The sequence below is a fragment of the Cantharellus anzutake genome, assembly GCF_015039405.1.
Source record: "Cantharellus anzutake strain C23 chromosome Unknown EI90scaffold_88, whole genome shotgun sequence".
Taxonomy (NCBI): domain Eukaryota; kingdom Fungi; phylum Basidiomycota; class Agaricomycetes; order Cantharellales; family Hydnaceae; genus Cantharellus; species Cantharellus anzutake.
Window position 1 is genome coordinate 126,708 of NW_024067038.1, and position 17,927 is coordinate 144,634.

At 46.6% G+C, this 17,927-nt stretch overlaps 2 protein-coding genes across 2 annotated transcripts; both read right to left on the bottom strand.

Annotated features, from left to right (window-relative positions):
• Window positions 1–2,567: 2,567 nt before the first annotated feature.
• Window positions 2,568–3,711, bottom strand: EI90DRAFT_3081807 (uncharacterized protein). The gene is made up of 3 exons (XM_039061962.1): window positions 3,538–3,711; window positions 3,235–3,409; window positions 2,568–3,165 (listed from the first exon to the last, which is right to left on the bottom strand). The coding sequence occupies exons 1-3, from the start codon at window positions 3,652–3,654 to the stop codon at window positions 2,798–2,800; spliced, it is 660 nt and encodes a 219-aa protein (XP_038910114.1). The 5' UTR covers window positions 3,655–3,711; the 3' UTR covers window positions 2,568–2,797.
• Window positions 3,712–13,117: 9,406 nt separating this feature from the next.
• On the bottom strand, window positions 13,118–15,502 carry EI90DRAFT_3132437 (uncharacterized protein; the record flags this gene model as incomplete). The annotated part of the gene is made up of 3 exons (XM_039064476.1): window positions 13,118–14,331; window positions 14,577–14,653; window positions 15,267–15,502. 3 exons carry the CDS (start codon window positions 15,500–15,502, stop codon window positions 13,118–13,120), a joined length of 1,527 nt encoding a protein of 508 aa, XP_038910115.1.
• Between the last annotated feature and the right edge of the window lie 2,425 nt (window positions 15,503–17,927).

Below are 17,927 nucleotides of genomic sequence, written 5' to 3' on the forward strand. Positions count from 1 at the left end.
ACATGCCAATTCTCCTGATTTCTGAACGGTGCCTTCTTTCGGCATCATCTTCTCCTATCCTTGGGAGAAGGATCTCCTTTGCGTCTCTGTCAAGTCGCTGATGATACTCCAGTGTACTTTCACTGGTTGTTCTTTTCGTGAATTTTTCACAAGTTTTGGTTTTGTCCTGGCCCGTGGCCCAGGGGTATTTTTTTGTTTCCTCACTATTTTGTGAGAAGTTTATCTCCTTCAGCAGGTCCGTCTGCTCGCTGATTTTGTCAGTCAATGTGTCGATTGTGTTGGCCATTCTTTCTAGAGTTATCTCTAGATGAGCCATGCTATTATGGCTTGTTTCCTTGATCTTTTTTTGGATCGAGTTTATTGTGTTTATTATGTGCAATTCCTGGTTTTCCAGGAGGAAGTTTGGCTGGGCAAGCAGTGACTCTCCCCAGTTGACATTGCCGCTTCTGGGGGTTCCAGAAGGGGTTCTTGGAGTAAAAACTCCATGCTCACTTTGTTTAGGTGAGGCCGTTGCGGAGGGTGCTTCCCTTTCATAGAGGGGTCTGTTCGCTGGTTTTTCCTTACTTTTCCATAAGGCTTCCTCAGTGAACTCCCTCCTTTCGGTTCGCCTCCTCTTCATTATCTTGGAGACCTCCTCCGAGGTTGGCGACCTTGCCTTGTCTGGCATGGTGTGGGGTAGTGTGAACAGCAGAAGTTCTTTTGGAGCTTCCGCACTCTGGGAGATCCTGCTCTCAGGGCGTTTTTTTGCGCCTTCTTGGGCTTCCAGCCTGAGAAGAAGTTGGTCTTCATTTTCCATCCTCCATTCGGACAGAACCTGGAACAAGTCCAGTAGTTTTTCAGATAGCTGATGTGGAGGTTCTTCCCTCTGTTTCCCTTTGTCTGCCTTTGGGGCTTGACTTGGGGACATGGGGGAGGACTCCAGGGGATAGTGGGGCCCTGGAGTTTCCTGCAACTCTATCCAATCAGCTTTTTGGGCTGATCGTTCAGTGCTTACATGTTTGTTGTGCAAGTCAATCACCTCCTGAGGAGGTGAGGGATCTTCCCCCCTTGGGTTAGATCGATGTGATGTGGGGTTCTAGGGGTATTGGGCCCCACACTTACTCCACATAAGTTTCTAAAACCTTCAGGGACCAGCCCTGAGGTGGTTGCTTTTTCTGGATCGTGTTGATCCTCATCGTCTGACAATGGCTGTTGATTTGAATCTCCCATGATGGGAGATTGCGGTTTCTTAATAAACCGCTCGTTTTTTTTATTGTCGCTGCAGACGCGACCTTGCCCTTGCAGGGGTGTGTTTAGGCACCATTCACACTACCAAGTCAAATTGTTAAGATGTGATAGGTTTGGTGGGTTGTGTTGTAAAACACACCTCATACACTTAAAAAAGTGTGAGGTCTCAGTGGGTAGCTCAGCACACAGAGCCGTAAGTGATACAAAGATGTGTATTTTAGGGTGTGTGTAAGCAGTTAACTGGAGGTTCCCGCTTACCCATGTGACTATATGTATCTTGTAATTACATATGGCTCAGGGTTCAGGGCTATTGCCCTGACACCCAGGGAGCGCCCACTTCGTCGAGCCCACAGCTCGACAATGTAGCCCAGGCTATGTCATCGCATCCGACACAGCAATTGGATGTCCAGATGAACAACCTGGAGGAAAACCCTCCTCCAGGGCAATAACTCTACCCTTGAGGAAAGGGAAAGTGACATGGTAATATGCCATTGAGGCACCCATGAAAACACCTTCCCCCAACTCGAGGCCCCGCACACAATATTGTATGCGAGGAACCACAAGTAACAATTGCAGAAATCTCTACTTCATCAAAACCCACATCCACCACCACTCATGTGTAAACACCATTTACACACGAATCCTCACGGAACAAGTGAGGAGGAACACCAAAGACATATAATCTTTGGGTCAAAATTTATTTTCAAAAAACTCCTCTTCATCACTTTCCCCTCTGTGATACCTATGTATTGCCATTCACTTCAAAGTGATGGCCCCACACCCATTTATTCCCTCAATTCCTCTCACCGACATGTATAAATCATCCACTTTAAAGTGGCAACAATAAAACACTCATTGATAATCTCAAACTCAATGTAACTCATTTTTTTAATTTTATTCTCTTCATCATTAACCTTGTATGCATCGCAAATGCAACGCAAGGGGGGAGAATGTCAGGGCAATAGCCCCGAACCCTGAGCCATATGTAATTACAAGATACATATAGTCACGTGGGTAAGCGGTAACTTCCGTTAACTGCTTACACACACTGTAAAATACACATCTTTGTATCACTTACGGCTCTGTGTGCTGAGCTACCCCACTGAGACCTCACAGATCAGTTGTCATTGGTGAATGGTACACCACGGAATCGTGCACCCCTGCAGCATCCACAAATGGGGTACATCTCTTTTATTCGTATTGGGATCTGTGGCAGTTCTGTAGCGCAACTCGGGATGTCCCATGTCCACTGTTCAGCTTGAATTCCGTGATACACACATAAGAGACTATAGCGAGTTGTAAATCGCCATATGGATGCATCCTCAGACAGTCAGACTGGTGAAAAACTGGGATTGTAACTCGTTCACTTGTACAGATGCGTACTTTATTTAGAATGGAAACATGATGAGTGTAACGACTTGTCGAGTAACATAACAAACAAGAAGGATACTAATCCTCAGACTCGTGAATGGGAACTGAGGGGAACGAAGTTTTAACAAGCTCCGTTCGTGGAACATCAGTGTCAGACAAGCCAACAATAGAGTCCATCAGTCAAACAGAATAATTAGCCTCAGAGATATGAGATGGTCATGCTAGTGGAAGAGGTGATGTTAGTGGAAGTAAGGGTTGTCCCGTTAGGTGCAACGATGTTTTGAATGAACGCTTCCCCTAGACCACTTCTCCCCCCCCTCTCTGCGTGAACAGCGAACGTGTTGAAGAATTTGATACTGCCCACAAAAGACTGAGAGCGGGGTCCCTCGATACCCCATGATGCCACGACACAGTCGAGATTGTTAACTGGGGGGATGTATCCGCTCGTCGCGCGGCCACTGGTTAAATTCTCAACAGTTGCGTTGTATCCGATCTGCAACAATTCTACAGTTATCCTAGCCATATCCCCGGCAATGAAGGATACTGCCGGGGGAATGGGTCCCAGTGCTGGTCAGGGTACAGTAACGAATAAGTAATCAACACACTGTACGAAAGTCAGCCTCATTGGGTACGTACCAAAGACTTCAGTCCCATTGGGACTAATTGAGAAACCGACAAATGCGGAGATACGAACATGAACACCGCACTGAAGGCGAACTACTGCATTCAAGTACTGGACGCTATCCGCGGTCAAATTGGTCGGGCCAAATTCCGGAATGACAAAGCTCGAGGTAACAAGACCATAATAGGTCTACAAGTACGAGGAAGCGCACGGTTGAATGGTGAGATCCCGGGTTATACGCATATGAGTATTAAGCCTGAGGCGCGATAGCTTACGTTATTGAGGATCGCACCAGCGAATCCCTGATTGCTCTGAACCAATCCAGGGGTGTCCCTTAGCTCTCGGATGAGATTGGCAGTGGGATGGGCCGTGACAGAGGCGGCGAAGGAAAGAAGGGTCGCGATGAAGCTAGTTGTTGCGAAGTTCAGAAACATCTTGTAATTGTTTAGGTTTTCAATCCGTCGGAGGGTCTCCATTCTTTACATCCTTTGTGCAACCCCTATATACTGCAGCCAGAGTCGCAAGCCGTAGCTCAATTAGTACATGGTGATATTCATAGACATTGTGTTGATATATGGTGTATTGACGATACATTTGTGCATGCTACAATCATTGTGATTAACGAAATCTTCATGTTTATTGGTTTGTCTGATGCGGTGTTGATGCGAACATCACTGATACCTTCTTCCGGTTACCATTTTTCATACATTGATCCTTGCTGACCACCACATGTTATGGCTGCAAGCGATATTATTGATATGGGGGTAGGGCTCCTAGCGGATCGGATAACACACGGATATCCGCAGATTTGGCTTTTGACAGGATAATATCCGCGGTTTCTAATCCGCGGATGGGCGGATTATCTGCGGATCTATTGTCGCTACTGTTCTAGATACCCCACCTATGTTTCTATATTTTCTTCCAATTTTTTCAAGTCTTATTTGACCACCCAGGCCTGTTATTCCCAAATTAGGCATTTGACCTCCAAGTTTTCCACCATTCTCCCCATATTTCCATCAGTTCTCCACCAATATGGACAAATTTAGGATTGTTAGAAAGCTCTCGTCAAGGACAATTCTGACGAAATGCAATGCAACTTTGGAACATTTTATCTACAATCTGCAGTTGATCCGCATATCCGCGGATTTCTAACCGCCGGATACGGATTTTATTTCAAACCTCTAAAAATCCGCGGATTCTGTTCCCGATCCGATCCGATCCGATCCGCTAGGAGCCATATATGGGGGTTGGCAGCACAAGTTGGAAGCCTTCACTAGCATGCTTGCCTTGCTTTGCCAAACCTGCACAGCATGCACGCATTTCAGCAACAGAATGTGTCCAATGCAAGATGTAGTTTGCCAGAAAGGATGTTGTTGTTGTTATATCAAATTTGTTACCCCCCCGGTCTTGTTAGCACGTGACAGAGCGGCACATCCCACTGCATTACATCAGTAGGGACCTCAGGACGTTTGCATGGGGCCTAAAAGGCCTTTTTCACTATAAATGTCCCAGGACATCCTGGCCATTCAGTTTCATTCATTTGTTGCAAACATCCTCAGATGTCCTAATTCAGTTTGATTCAATGGTTGCAAATTGTCCTGGAATGCCATACTCGTCCATCCCATGGTCTGTGCACATGCTGACCACTGTCTAGAGGGATGTCAACACTGTTTCCCACGGCCCCAACACACTTTACACAGATAGATAGCCCCTTTGAATAGCTTCCAGAATATATATTTTGAGACTGAATTGACCAATAAATCATCGAGAAAAACGCAAAATACTTTTTTGGACGCGAGTCTTGGGTTAGTGTGGCTGTCCACCTCATGTCTGTGCACAGTGCTGGTCATTGTCTGGAGGGGTGTCCAGACTGTTTCCCACGGTGTCAACACACTTTGCGTAGTTGGATAGCCCCTTCAAATAGCTTCCAGAATATATAATTTGAGACTAAATTGACAAGCAAGTTATTGAGAAAAATGCAAAATACTTTTTTGGACACGAGTCTTTGGGATATCAGTGACCTGGGAATTTCAATGACTTCAATGACTGTCAGTGAAATTTAGGCTTCGTTCGGTATGAAGAAACAGGTTTCTTTGGCCTGTTTCTTCCAGTTTTTCAATTCAATATTTACCCATTTCTTTCTCATTTTTTCTACCTAAAGAAACACGCAATTTTTGTATTAAGAAACAGGCCAAAGAAACCTGTTTCTTCATACCGAACGAAGCCTTAGTGGCCCAAGCACTATCCCAAAGACTTGCATCCAAAAAAGTATTTTGCATTTTTCTCAATAACTTGCTTGTCAATTTAGTCTCAAATTATATATTCTGGAAGCTATTTGAAGGGGCTATCCAACTACGCAAAGTGTGTTGACACCGTGGGAAACAGTCTGGACACCCCTCCAGACAATGACCAGCACTGTGCACAGACATGAGGTGGACAGCCACACTAACCCAAAAGACTCGCGTCCAAAAAAGTATTTTGCATTTTTCTCGATGATTTATTGGTCAATTCAGTCTCAAAATATATATTCTGGAAGCTATTCAAAGGGGCTATCCATCTGCGTAAAGTGCGTTGGGGCCGTGGGAAACAGTGTTGACACCCCTTCAGACAGTGACCAGCATTGTGCACAGACAGTTGAGCAGCCTGAGGATTGTCATGGGAAATCAGATTCAATTGTGGCATTATGTTTTGAATGTCTACCCTGAATAATACAAATTTGATTGAATCACAGAAGCATTTGATTGAATTTGATTGAATTATAGAATCATCCCAGGACATCCCAGGACATCCACTAGTAAATACCCCCTTTTAGGCCCATTTGGAGGCCAAATGGCCCCCCCTCTATAGGCTGTCATTAGATGGCTGACTAGGCTGAGTGTCCATGGGTTGGTAGGGTCGGGGTGATGGTGTCCTCTGGTGTCTGGTTTCTGGTTGTGTATGGTTCATCTGTGGATGAGGTTACTCCCCGGGCTCAGTCACTGCGTTTAAGAGAAGATTATTCATAGCTGAATAGTACAGAGAATATTTGTATTATTCTCTGTTATATTGCACGCTTAGTGATTGCAGAGCAAGTGCAGAATATTTCTGAAAACCCCACATACTTTGACAGAGGATAGCACAGTGATAGCACAGACCGGATTTGGTGGGGCAACAGCCACGTCTGGCCATGTCTGGTGGTAACCCGTGACGGAATACTTCTCTGAATATTACAGACTCGGAATAGACGTCCGAAAAAAAAATCATGGGGCTTTTAGATCCGAACCCGACATAATATTAATTGTCCAATTATTAATTACTATTTGCACACCAGCTGCTTGCCCCTTTGTGCATCCCCCATGGAAGAACGAGTGATGAATACATCAACCACTATGACTAATCCTGAGGGAAATGAACCGAATATCCCATCCACCTCCCCCCCCCCAGTGGGCAGAGCCAACTCCGCCCCTCAGCTTGATCCATATGGATGTGCAACCCATGCCAGCACATACGGGCCCCTGACCGCATTTCCCCCCTCACCATCACCACTTGCATGGACAGGATTGAGTTATTATGGACTAAATCTTGGTGAGTGTTAACAGATAAACAAATAGGATAAAAAAGATCGTTAAAAAATCCACACCGAGCATATTTTAGGTATCCCAAACACTGCTAGTTGTCAGGGACTCATCCGGGGTCGAGGGGGCCCGGGTGTAGTGTCTGGGACTGAGAGCCTGGTGGGGGGCGGATCGGGCATGTGTACTGACAGGCCCGATGTGGGACAGTGGTCCCTGGCCACTTAGACTGAAGTGGAAAGTTGAGAAGAAGGCTACTTCTTCAGTTCCCACTTCAGGTTCGTTTATATACATGCGGCTTGGATCACATGATGGGTGCCACGTCACCCTTGCACACAGCCGTAACCACCCGGGTATCTCCGTGGGAGATCCCGAGGGCATCCGGTGCAGGTGCATGTACTGGGCACAGCGGGAAGTCGCCCAAGGTGCCCGGGCTGGGTACATGGTGGGCGCGCTGCAGATGGGTCAATGGTACATTGATACAGAGAAAGTCGTCCATGTAGAATAAAGAGAGAATAAAGAAGAAGTAAGATAGGGAGAAACTGAGGAGGGAAGAATGAGGGGGGAAGAAGGGAAAGGGGGAGGAGGTAAGGAAGGGTGGACCAGCGGGGTACCGGGTCAGGTTGGGCCGGGTGGAGCCGGGTCAGGCAGGTGTGCCCTGACACTAGTACTCCTCTTGCAAACCACCATCAAAATATTGGAGGACCTGTGTACGGCCAGAATCCACCTGGTCAGTCATCCCAAACCATTGAGAAACCAGCACTTACGTGATATGCTCTCAGGGACGCTAACCCCCGCTGCAGGCAACATCACAATGCAACAGCATTCCATCAGCCAGAGTCTCGCAAGCCCTGGAACTCACTTCCAGGATGCGGGTTTAGTTAATAACATTAACCCTATGCCATATGGACCTCCACTCACCGAGGAAGCGTTGAAACTGATCAGCAATCTTGTCCAAAAGCAGGTAGAGGAAAAAATGGCAGCTATGACACAGCAATTAGAACAAGTATTTCAACAAATGGAGGCAAATACCGCTAACGCCCAGCCAAGCAACCAAAGCGGTGGGAAAGGCCAAACTAGGGACAAGTGGCCAGCAAATGGATGGGTGAGTTGCACGTACCAGTTGTGGGGCGGCCCAACTGATCCAACACTGGGTGTCCAGGACCCGGTGCGAAAGGCGCTGTGTGATGTCATCAGCTGTAATGTAAAGGTGCCAGAGGCCGGAGATCTTCCTCCACCTTTGCGAGAGGGTGCTCCACCACCGTGCAGAGAAAATGGGGATCCACTCCTGATCCCAGACTGGAGGTTGGGGCTTAAGGACAAAACTAATCAATGAGTGATCAATGAAACAGTTAGGGTCAGTGTGAATGATCTGGTGCGTGGAAGTGACCCAGCGTACCCTTGCACAAAGCACTCCTTACACCTAGCGCAGACAATCAAGGCCTACATCGCCGAAAAAAAGATTGATCAGAGGGATGTTCATGACGCAGCAGAGCAATATTTCACTTCCCTCAAATCGAAGTGGACAAAATCACAGACTGAAGCTGGTCATCAAAATCTGGAAAACACTCGACTAAGAAAGACGATTATGGCACGATTGAAAGCAGTATGTTGATCCTTGCCTGATGATTGGCATTATTGATGTTAATCGAGTTTCTCTCCAGAAAGCCACCAGGCGATGTGAGGGCATAGCAGGGTTAGTGGGTAAAGTCGGTGCCACAGAGGATGAGATGGAGTCGGTTGTACTTACAGACCACATGTCTTCCAACAATGACATGGAAGCCGAAACCTCAACCACTGAAGGCCTGAGGCGTGAAAGGTTCTGATTCGCAGACAAAACCTGTGGAGAAGCTCTAAGGTGAGTCATAACCCAAAAGTTTGAAACCTATACACTATGCTAACTCATGTGCCAAGTTCGTTAAGTTCCTTTATGCATCAGATAAAAGTCGCAGGCTGGAGATGGAAGCAAGGGCGCATGCGAAGCGCAAGAGAATGCATCTCCAAAATACCCACAAACCTGCAAAACATGGAGATTACAATGGAGATACATTATCACAGTGACTTCCAAGGCTGCCAGTCCCAAGGTCCTTAATCAGCCCAGCAATCAAGGCAGAAGTGGAGGACAAGACGACAATCACTGAAACCTTGCCCTGGTGGGATGCTGTGGATGTCGCAGATGCACTAGTGGATGCACCGGATTTGGAAATCATTCGACAACTTGAAGAACAAGAATGCCAATCTGCTCCCAGTACTAGTACTACCATTAGCTGAGTATGTGTTCAAAGAAACTGCTGTAACATATCTCAATTCTTACCTACACACTGTGTGAAATTCAAACGTTGGGATGCTGATTAATGGTCAGAAGCACACACCAGTGAGCAATATTTGTCACATGCAGGGCTGTCGGCTGCATGCCTCTTGAGCCAAAAAAAAAAAAGGTTGCAAGGACAAAAACTCTTCATGAAGGGGTTATGCTGGCAGGATGTGGTTGGTCGAACATCAAGTCAAAGTGACAACATAAACAAACAACAACATGTATTGAGTGACAAGATTTTTATGTTTACTCGACATGTACTCTATATACCTTCCCCATGGAAAAGAGCATTAGCTATTAGAGCTCAAGTTTAGATATCGAACTCACAGGGTCAATGGTGATGGTCACCCAGAGTTTGACACCTTCAACCTCAACCTCGAGTCACACGAGATGGCTCTTTGTGCAGTCTAAGGCAACTATGGTCAATGCGCCATCATTCCACCACTTCCCAGCAAGCCATTGTTTAATATGGACGTCCTTTTCGCTGTTAAATGGGTTTTTTGAGTGAGGAGAAATGCAAACAAAGTCCCAACATACAATGGTGTCCAAATGGTTGGCTTCTGAGGTTGATATGGAACGAACCATTTGACATACCCAAAGGATACTCTTTTGCCACCGAGGCCCAAGTCCTCATCAAATGATAAAACTTGAGTGAGCTCCCCACAATAACACTGGCCTACAACTTCCACCTCAACCAGTGAGCTTCGAGGGTTCTTTGCTGACAATGATGCAAGGTATCTTCTTGATCTGACCACAATGTAGTGATGATTCCAGCAATGAGTTGGCAGTGGGATGCTATTCGGTTCGGAGTTCAGTGCAGTGTACTGATGCAGTTGCAGAGTGGAATTTCGGCGTTTAAGGTGATTGATTATTGAGAGAGACTCAGAGATGGTTAGTTCAACCTTTCTCTTCGGAGCAGGGCCCAACATGACCATCTGGAGCGGTACTTCCTCTGACATTCAAAGTTGGTCAAACACAACAGGGCTGGTGGTCTGGCAAACCTTACCATCTATCCTCTTATCTTCAAGCTCCCTGTTAGAACCGGGCAGAAACAGACAACTCCGGAGTGGAATCGGAGACTTAGCGTGGAGGGACCTTGGCCTCAGCGACTCAAGCGGAGCGCTGTGCCATTGCTGTTTGTCCATTTGGTCCTTAATTTCACAGTAGGTGAGCAGGAAGTCTCTAGGGGGCATTTCAGGTCGATTTCGGACTGAACCAAAACGAGTATGTACAAGCACCGATATATATAATGGAGGGGGCAAAAGCACAAGGAAAACAAAGGGTACCGAATCGGAACGAAGACGTCCGAACGGGAACAAAGGGTAGGAGAAGTGGAGCGGTACCGAAGGTCATAAGGCAGGACCTGTGATACGTCCGAAAGGAGGTAGGGAGGGCGAGGCCCAGAGGGGCAGGAGGATGAGGGGAAGTGGGGGTGATGACTAACTGGCTAGAATAGGAAGAAGCAGTAGTCCAAATAGGGATGAGGGGAAAACGCGAGAGATACATTACAAGCGGCGAAAGTGCCGAAGGCGATCCGCGAAGCTCGGGGGTTGCAGCGGTTACAGAGGTTACGGAGGCGGGGTGGAAAGTCCGAGGGATATTGGCAATGGTGTTTACGTAGTATGAGGTCACCAATGCAATGGACTAAGACCGAGGTAGGGACTATGATGGAGGCTCGGAGCAAAGGTATGAGCGGTGTCCGAGTACGAAGTACGGGACAGCGGTGGAAGGTCGTAACTTGGCAGGAGGGTGGCGGAGGAGTACCAGAGGGAGGAGAGAGGGGAAAGGTAAGGGAGGAGGAGTGGCGGAAAGGAGAGTTGTTAGGTCCGAAGGTGAGTATCGGAGCGGACAGGGGAAGCATGGGAGGGTGACGAGAGGGGCGGCGTTCGGGAAGGAGGAGCAGAGGTGGCGTGGGGGGTGAGAGGAGGTGTGTTGCCAGGACCGGAGGTGAGTATCGGAACGGCAGCGGTAAGGTATGACTCCGGAGGTGAAGAGGGTGGAGGTCCGGAAGTCGGGTAGGGGTCGGGTATGCACGGATATGACACTCCCTTGCTAAAGCTTGCACAGTACCACGATCATCGTGGCTTGCATTTATCAATAGCATTGCAGCTGAACTCTCAACCGCATTGGGTGACTGGGATGCCTCATTAAGCTGAAGGGATTCCGTCAGACTGTGGCTGGTGAGGATATATGTATATATCAGGACATACTGTTTGTGACACCTGGTTTGCACAGTGAAACTCACGAAAGAAGGAAACCTCCAACTGTCCACATCCGTGATTGTTGGACTTGTAACTTTATTGAGACGTTTGAAGAGGAATGTCCAGAAGCCGTATACAGGACCAAAGTCATGAATGAACTCGGCTGTGTGAACCGCATAATGATGGTTGGGTTTAATGATATCAGGACCGAAAATCTATTGTATAAGGTGGGATTCAGCATTCCAATTCCACAAGTAATTACGTACCTCCAGAATGCCTTTGAGGTAACTCAGCATGTATTTTTCGCCTTCAATGATCTGTGCCTCAGTAATTCTGCGAGACAACCAACACTTAAGAGCCATTGTGAGATCAAGAAAGTTTGCTGGCTCATCGGGATGTAGATTTGAGTGTGAATTGCCTGCAGCGGCAGCAGAAATTTTCTTATTCATGCATCCACGCGATTTTCCTGACTTTGTGGAAGATGCAGTTGTAAGCAGAATCGAGGCAGCCTCACGCGATGAAAGCTCTTGGTGGGGTTGAGTAACAGCAGACTAGCGTTGAGGTTTATACTAGTACTCCATTCCAAAATTCGAATTCGTGACATACTGATGACTCTTGTGCCATTTCCTTCAATAATTTGGCTTGGTCACATCTCTCTTTGGCATCCTTCTTCTCCTGAGCCTTCTTGGCAAGACGATTATTAATTAAATGCATGCGGGCTTCTCGTGCGCGATCAGCATCCTGTGATAGATGTGTGTCCCATATCAGAGGGACCTAGCTGAAGGATTAGTGCAAAGCATCCATGAAGCGGCATACTAGAAATGCACCATAACTGGTCCGAACACTGTTACCATGAGCAACCACTGGTCAGCCATCAGTGAGCCTCCTGCTGGTTCACCAACAGCAGTCGGAAGTGTGGCCATGTGTCCTGGAACCGTGAACTGAGGCACATAGGCACATCAGCACCTAACCCAAATCTTTGAGGTGTTGAAAAGGGTGGGTGCACACCTTGGAAAGCAGGGCATGAAGTTGAACAAGCTCGTGTTTTGGCTGGATGATGTTTTGAGCAATCCACATATGATAGAAATGGTTTTTGCTAAGACCTAAATTATACATGGTCAGCATGAAGACAGCGCCATGGCTTCCTTGCATCATACCAAGAATAAGGTTATGCATTGGATCGATTACTATCATCCTGCACAAGTCGAAATATGGGAGACGTGACAACTCTGACCACCAGCTAGAGTACTGTGTAGCATGTTTCTCCTTTAAAGCTCCCATTGGCAGATCACGGTATAACTCTCCCATTCTGCGGTGCTCTTCATTAGAACGACGCTGGAAACCTAAGACAACAATTCAGGCACAGAGATGAGACTCCTGACAGTGCGTACCTCTGACAAGAAGAGCCTCTAACTCATTTTTTTGAGACAGTGTCACCCAGCAGCGAGTGCAGAACATGGTGTGGCTATGGGAGCCAAAGCCTCCGAGCTTATGTGCTGCAGGCACATCACAAACAACGCACAGTAGCACAGCATGGACACGCCTGCCTTGAGGACATTTGCCAGTCTCAACCATTATTCCTTCCTCCCACAAGTGCAGGAGATCATTGACCAATGGTCTCATGTACTGTTGGACCTGGTTGAGGCTCGGCTCCTTGGGACCAGGAATGATACCTGCAAGGAAAAGATTGGATGTTTTATACCTGCAGGATCCTTAGAGATACATCGAAAGCGATAGGAATTGATAATTACTTAACATGAGGAGGGAGATTCGCTACACATAGCACCATGATGAATGAGAGGCAGACTGCTGGGATCGCCGATATGAGAACCTAAGACGCTTGTTTTGGTTCAATCCAACCATGGCAAAAGGGAAATACTTGCCAGTCAGTACCGAGTGTGAGGCCAATGTGAAGTTCTCCATTAGGACCCATCTTGCGATCTTCTGGTTCATTGCGAAAGAAAGGGGACTGATCATGACCCAAAATTGAGCAGGCAACGCAGCCATCAAAGATATCTTGATATACGCCCAGCTCCGGATGCCGGTCAGGTAATTTGCGCCACTGATCAAGGAGATCCTCCATCCTGGGTTCCTGCAATAACTCACGAAGCTGTTCACTGACGGATTTGAAGGCAAACTGCATTTTCGGCTCATGTCTCTTCGTGCTCTTCTCTTTCGTGTGTGTGTTTTCATTGTTTTCGAACAGGGGAACGGTCCCGTTGCTGTGTTTGCATTTGGTACAAAGTGCTGGTGTAGTGTCGAGTGCGGGGTAGACTTCTTGGCATGTGGGACATATTGGAAGAACTTGAAAGGAAGGCTCGATAGACATGTGTGAATGGACGGTCATTAAGGTCGAGGCAGAGACTGTGGAAGGATCGAAATGAAAGTTTGTGGCACTGAGGATAAGTTGAACTATAGACAAAATGGCCCCTATGACTCGGAATGGGACATGGTGATAGGAATGGAGCCAGATGGCCAAGAGGTAAAGAATTCGAATGGGCACTAAATAATGCGTTTGAGAATAAGGTGTCCAGGGCAGTGTGTTAGCTTGAGACAAGAAAGGGTCTGGGGAATTCTCATCCACACTGCCTGACCTAGGGATAGAGTGGACCAGGGGAATGGGAGAAAGGACAGTAGATGAAGGCCTGGCCTGAAAATCGGCCTTGTCCAGAGGTGCAGGCCCAGAATCGATGTCAATGCTGCTGGAATCCGACTTCTCGTTACTGGATGTTTGGGATCCATCTTCATCTTCAGCTACGCCATCATCATCAGGCTGTATGGCCTCGAAATTAACAAATCCAGGCAAGGGTGGTGCCAGAAATACATCTGGCTCCGAATTGTCAGAATTAGGCTGCTGGAGAAATAGGCCACTTCCAGACTCCTCAAATGCCGGTTCGATATTAGAGCCATAAGCCGAGATCGATGGGCCAGCTGTTATCGATAGGCCACTTTCAGACTCATCAAATGTCAGTTCAATATTGTCGATATTTGAGCCAGAAGCCGAGATCAATGGGTTGGCCGTTATCAGTGAGCCAGATGCAGATGCTGTTAAAACATTCAAGGAGTAGTGCTGGTGACTAACCCGTCGCTTTTCAGCGTTCTGATGGTCTTTCCATGTCTTGTTGTGGAGCACCTTTCCCTCGGTCCCACATTTGCTACAATGACACTGCTAGAGTTTCGAAACCTACATGTATCAGATCCCTCAGCACGAACTAGTCAGTTACCTTATTTATGGGCATTATGAACTTGTGCTCATGGGTTGACAATAAATCTGTGCTGCAAGGACATACTGATCGAGAGGGTCTCAGCAATGCCCGAGAACCACTTTGAATCCGCATGAATTCCGATCAATGTGACAAGCGTTCCTCTAGAACAGCGAAGTAAGTATTAATTTGGAAAAGGCTTCCCAACATCCCTCATCCTCGCAGATGCCCACAACGTTGATCGTGCGAAACAAATTGAGCTTGAGTGTATGACAGCGGGGGTTTGAATAATTAAGTGAGCAGGCTTCATTGACAGCTCATGTCTTTTTTCAGGCTGAACAAGAACAAGAAGAAGCTTGCCAAGAAGTATGACACATTCTTGTCCTCAGGAAATTTGATCAAGCAAATTGCTTGACTGCTTGGTCCCCATCTCTCTAAGGGTAAGTAGTGTCGCTTAAAAAAATAGTACCATTTTGTTCCTTACCCTCTGTATTCCTTTCTAGCTGGCAGTTGCCCACCCCAATTTCGCCTGCTGACAATCTCGCAATTGAAGTTGAGTCGACCATCAAGTTCCAGTTGAAGAAAGTCATCTGTTTGGGTGTAGTTGTCACTGGTCAGGCAAGATGACGGAAGATCAAATTCTCATATGTATGTTCGTTGTTACACTTCATCTAATTCCATAACCTCCAGGCTGCCCAATCCACCTCTGGGTTGTGGTGCAACAGCCACGAATGTCCTATGATGAGGGACTGCCACCCGAGGTTTGCAACCGCGAACCGGGCCTGCTCTGTGTGTCGTCCGAACGTCAGGAGGGCCTCCAGTTCCTCAGTTATGGCTCCATTCTCGTTGGGGGTCCCATCGACGTTGCAGACTGGGATGGGCTGAGGGAGCTGGGTGGTCTCAAGGTTGTGCTTCCGGATGAACTCAGGACTTATGAAGTTCCCGGTGGCTCCTGAGTCTAGGAGCGCTGACACGGACACAGAGGCAAGGGAGGTCAGGGCAGTCAGCTTCATGGTGAGGCTGAGTGACCTGGGGGACTGTTTAGAGAGGACATAGATAGCGGGTGGGGACACCGCTACTTCGGGTGTTACCCTTGGGGTTCTTTCACTCTCTCATGCTGGAGATGCGCTTTTTCTCCTCTTTTTTGCGATAACTCGGTGAAGCTTTGGCATTGCTGGCTTACACGCACTGCGGTATTTACACAAGTTATCCTCTACGGGTGCCCGGGACGCATCCTTCACTGGCCACCTTCCTGAAAATCCTCCTGAGGCCCTGCCTCTGGCTCTTCCCCCTCTCCCTCTGGTTCCTCAGTCAGCTGCCTCCTCAACCCCTCCATCAGTGCTCGAAGGTCTTCCGGGTGGAGGTGTCGGACCCGGTGGACCTTAGGTTGCGGGCAGTCTTGTGCGATATGCCCTGGGGCATTACAGTTGTAACACAGCCCATTCCTCCTCTGGTCAGTCCTCAAGCAGTCGAGGTCCATGGGTTGCGGGCCCGTCCCTGTAGGGGGGCGGGCTGCAGGAGTTGGGGGTGGGGCTGCAGGCCCAGGTCGTGGGCTGTGGGACGTGCGTGAGGGGGGTTTGCGGTTGGTGGGGGTCGCGTCAGGGTAAACGGAGGCCTGGGCGGGGGCGCTGAAGGAGAGAACAAAGGAAAGTCAGTTGGGAGGTTCAAACAAGACCACCACCAAGCTGTTCCCTGGTTCTCTAGTTAGGATGGGGGAGTGTACTAGTGTTGTTATTTATTGTAAATATAGTACCAATCCGAGTGTTTTGGCTAATTCTATTTTTATGGGTTAGTTTTAAAGTTCCTGGGAATTGACTTACAGATAAACCGAGCCCTGCGGAGCTGTTTCTTTATTGAAATTTCTTAATTTGTCTAGGTGTAATTCTGTGTAGCGTTGTTTAATTTGGATTTAAACTTGAATTTAATCTTCTACTTGGTGAAGTTTCAAAGATTCTATTCAGTTAATGAATTTGGATGGTGTCTGGAGTGTCCCTTGAGTTCGTTTTATTTTTTGTCTTATTTTATTGCTTGTTTTAACAGTAGCAAAATAACTGTTTTGTGTTTACACTTTGAAATCTGGAGTGTTAACCAGCTCTCCTGTTGAAATATCTACTTAATATTTCTCTCCTTAATTGCTGCCTTTTACTACAGTGGCAATCTTAACTGTATATCACTTTTTCGCACTGGAGTGACAACCAGAAATGCTTGGGAAAAATAATACTCTATTTTCTTACTTCTCTAAGGGGGGCGAAAAGTCGCAGAAAGGGTCTCCCTTTTATACTCCTTGGGTCGCCTTCCTTTTTCACGCTCTACCTTCTATTTACAGGATTTATTTACAGTGTATTTTTCTCAAACTGAATAAAAATGAAATTTTCATGCTATAGTTCTACTGTGCTTTTGCTGCGCTGAACTGCGGTTCTACTGCGGTCAGACTGCGCCTAGAATTCTTATTGTCCTCCCTCGCCTAAGCTATTTTAATGGTTAATTAGAACTTGGCTGCGCTGCATTTGCCGCAGTTACCTATTTCAAATTCTATATATATACCATTAAATTTGCTATGACTCGATGACTCTGAATTCAAACTTCGCATTACTATGCGTACGGCTGTGCTGAGACCTTCAGCTGATTTATTCCATTTTTATTTAGTGACATTTAGTTAAAATGAGACTGAAATGGTAAATGAGTGAATTATTCAGGTTTGAAACTGAAAGAAAAAGTTGCTAGTAGTCAAGAATTACTCAAACGAATGTGTTATAGCTCTCCACCTCATTAGAATATCGTTCCCTAAAATTCCTGCCATGGTCCGTCGTAGTTTAGTGGTTTTCGTGAATTTGTTCATATTCTCTGATTTCTTTTTGTATTATCACATCCTAATCCTCCATATGTATCGTTGGTTGTTATAGTAGGTTGTCCTTGAAGATATCATATTTTTATGTATTTTATTTAGGACTCTGGACCTCTTGAAGCTGTTTTCCTGTGCATTTTCAGGTTTCTAACTTCATGTCCTTGTATCTCATTCATTTCTGGATGTTTTCTCACGTTCTTAGTATCATAAATTTTCATTTATTCCCACCTTTCCAATGGTACTACAGTGTAGGTTGCTTATTTTTGACGCCTCACTTTGCTTCCGAAGGACTTTCTTTCTCAGCTCGCAAAACTTGTTTAAACTGTATGGAAACTAGCGGAAAGGCAGCACTTTTAAGTACTTTACCAATGTATCAGAGCAATTTCGTGTAATTTTGAGTAATGAAAATTTTTTCTCAAAAAAATTGGCAGTGAATTAGGAAACGTGTTCAAATGATGTCCAACTGGTCCGAAATGACATGGATAGATGGTATTATATTTGAGTTGGTTACAAACAACACCAGTTTGTCTGTGCGGCATCGCAATCACGTGCTACCTGAGCGTCAAGGTCCCTTAAGTCAAAATGCCTGCCTT

Coding starts and splice junctions, on each gene's coding strand:
- EI90DRAFT_3081807 (XM_039061962.1), bottom strand. CDS start 3,654: ATGTTTCTGAACTTCGCAACAACTAGCTTCATCGCGACCCTTCTTTCC. Junction 3,410..3,537: donor TAAGGGACACCCCTGGATTG/GTTCAGAGCAAT, acceptor TCGTACTTGTAG/ACCTATTATGGTCTTGTTAC. Junction 3,166..3,234: donor CAATGGGACTGAAGTCTTTG/GTACGTACCCAA, acceptor TACCCTGACCAG/CACTGGGACCCATTCCCCCG.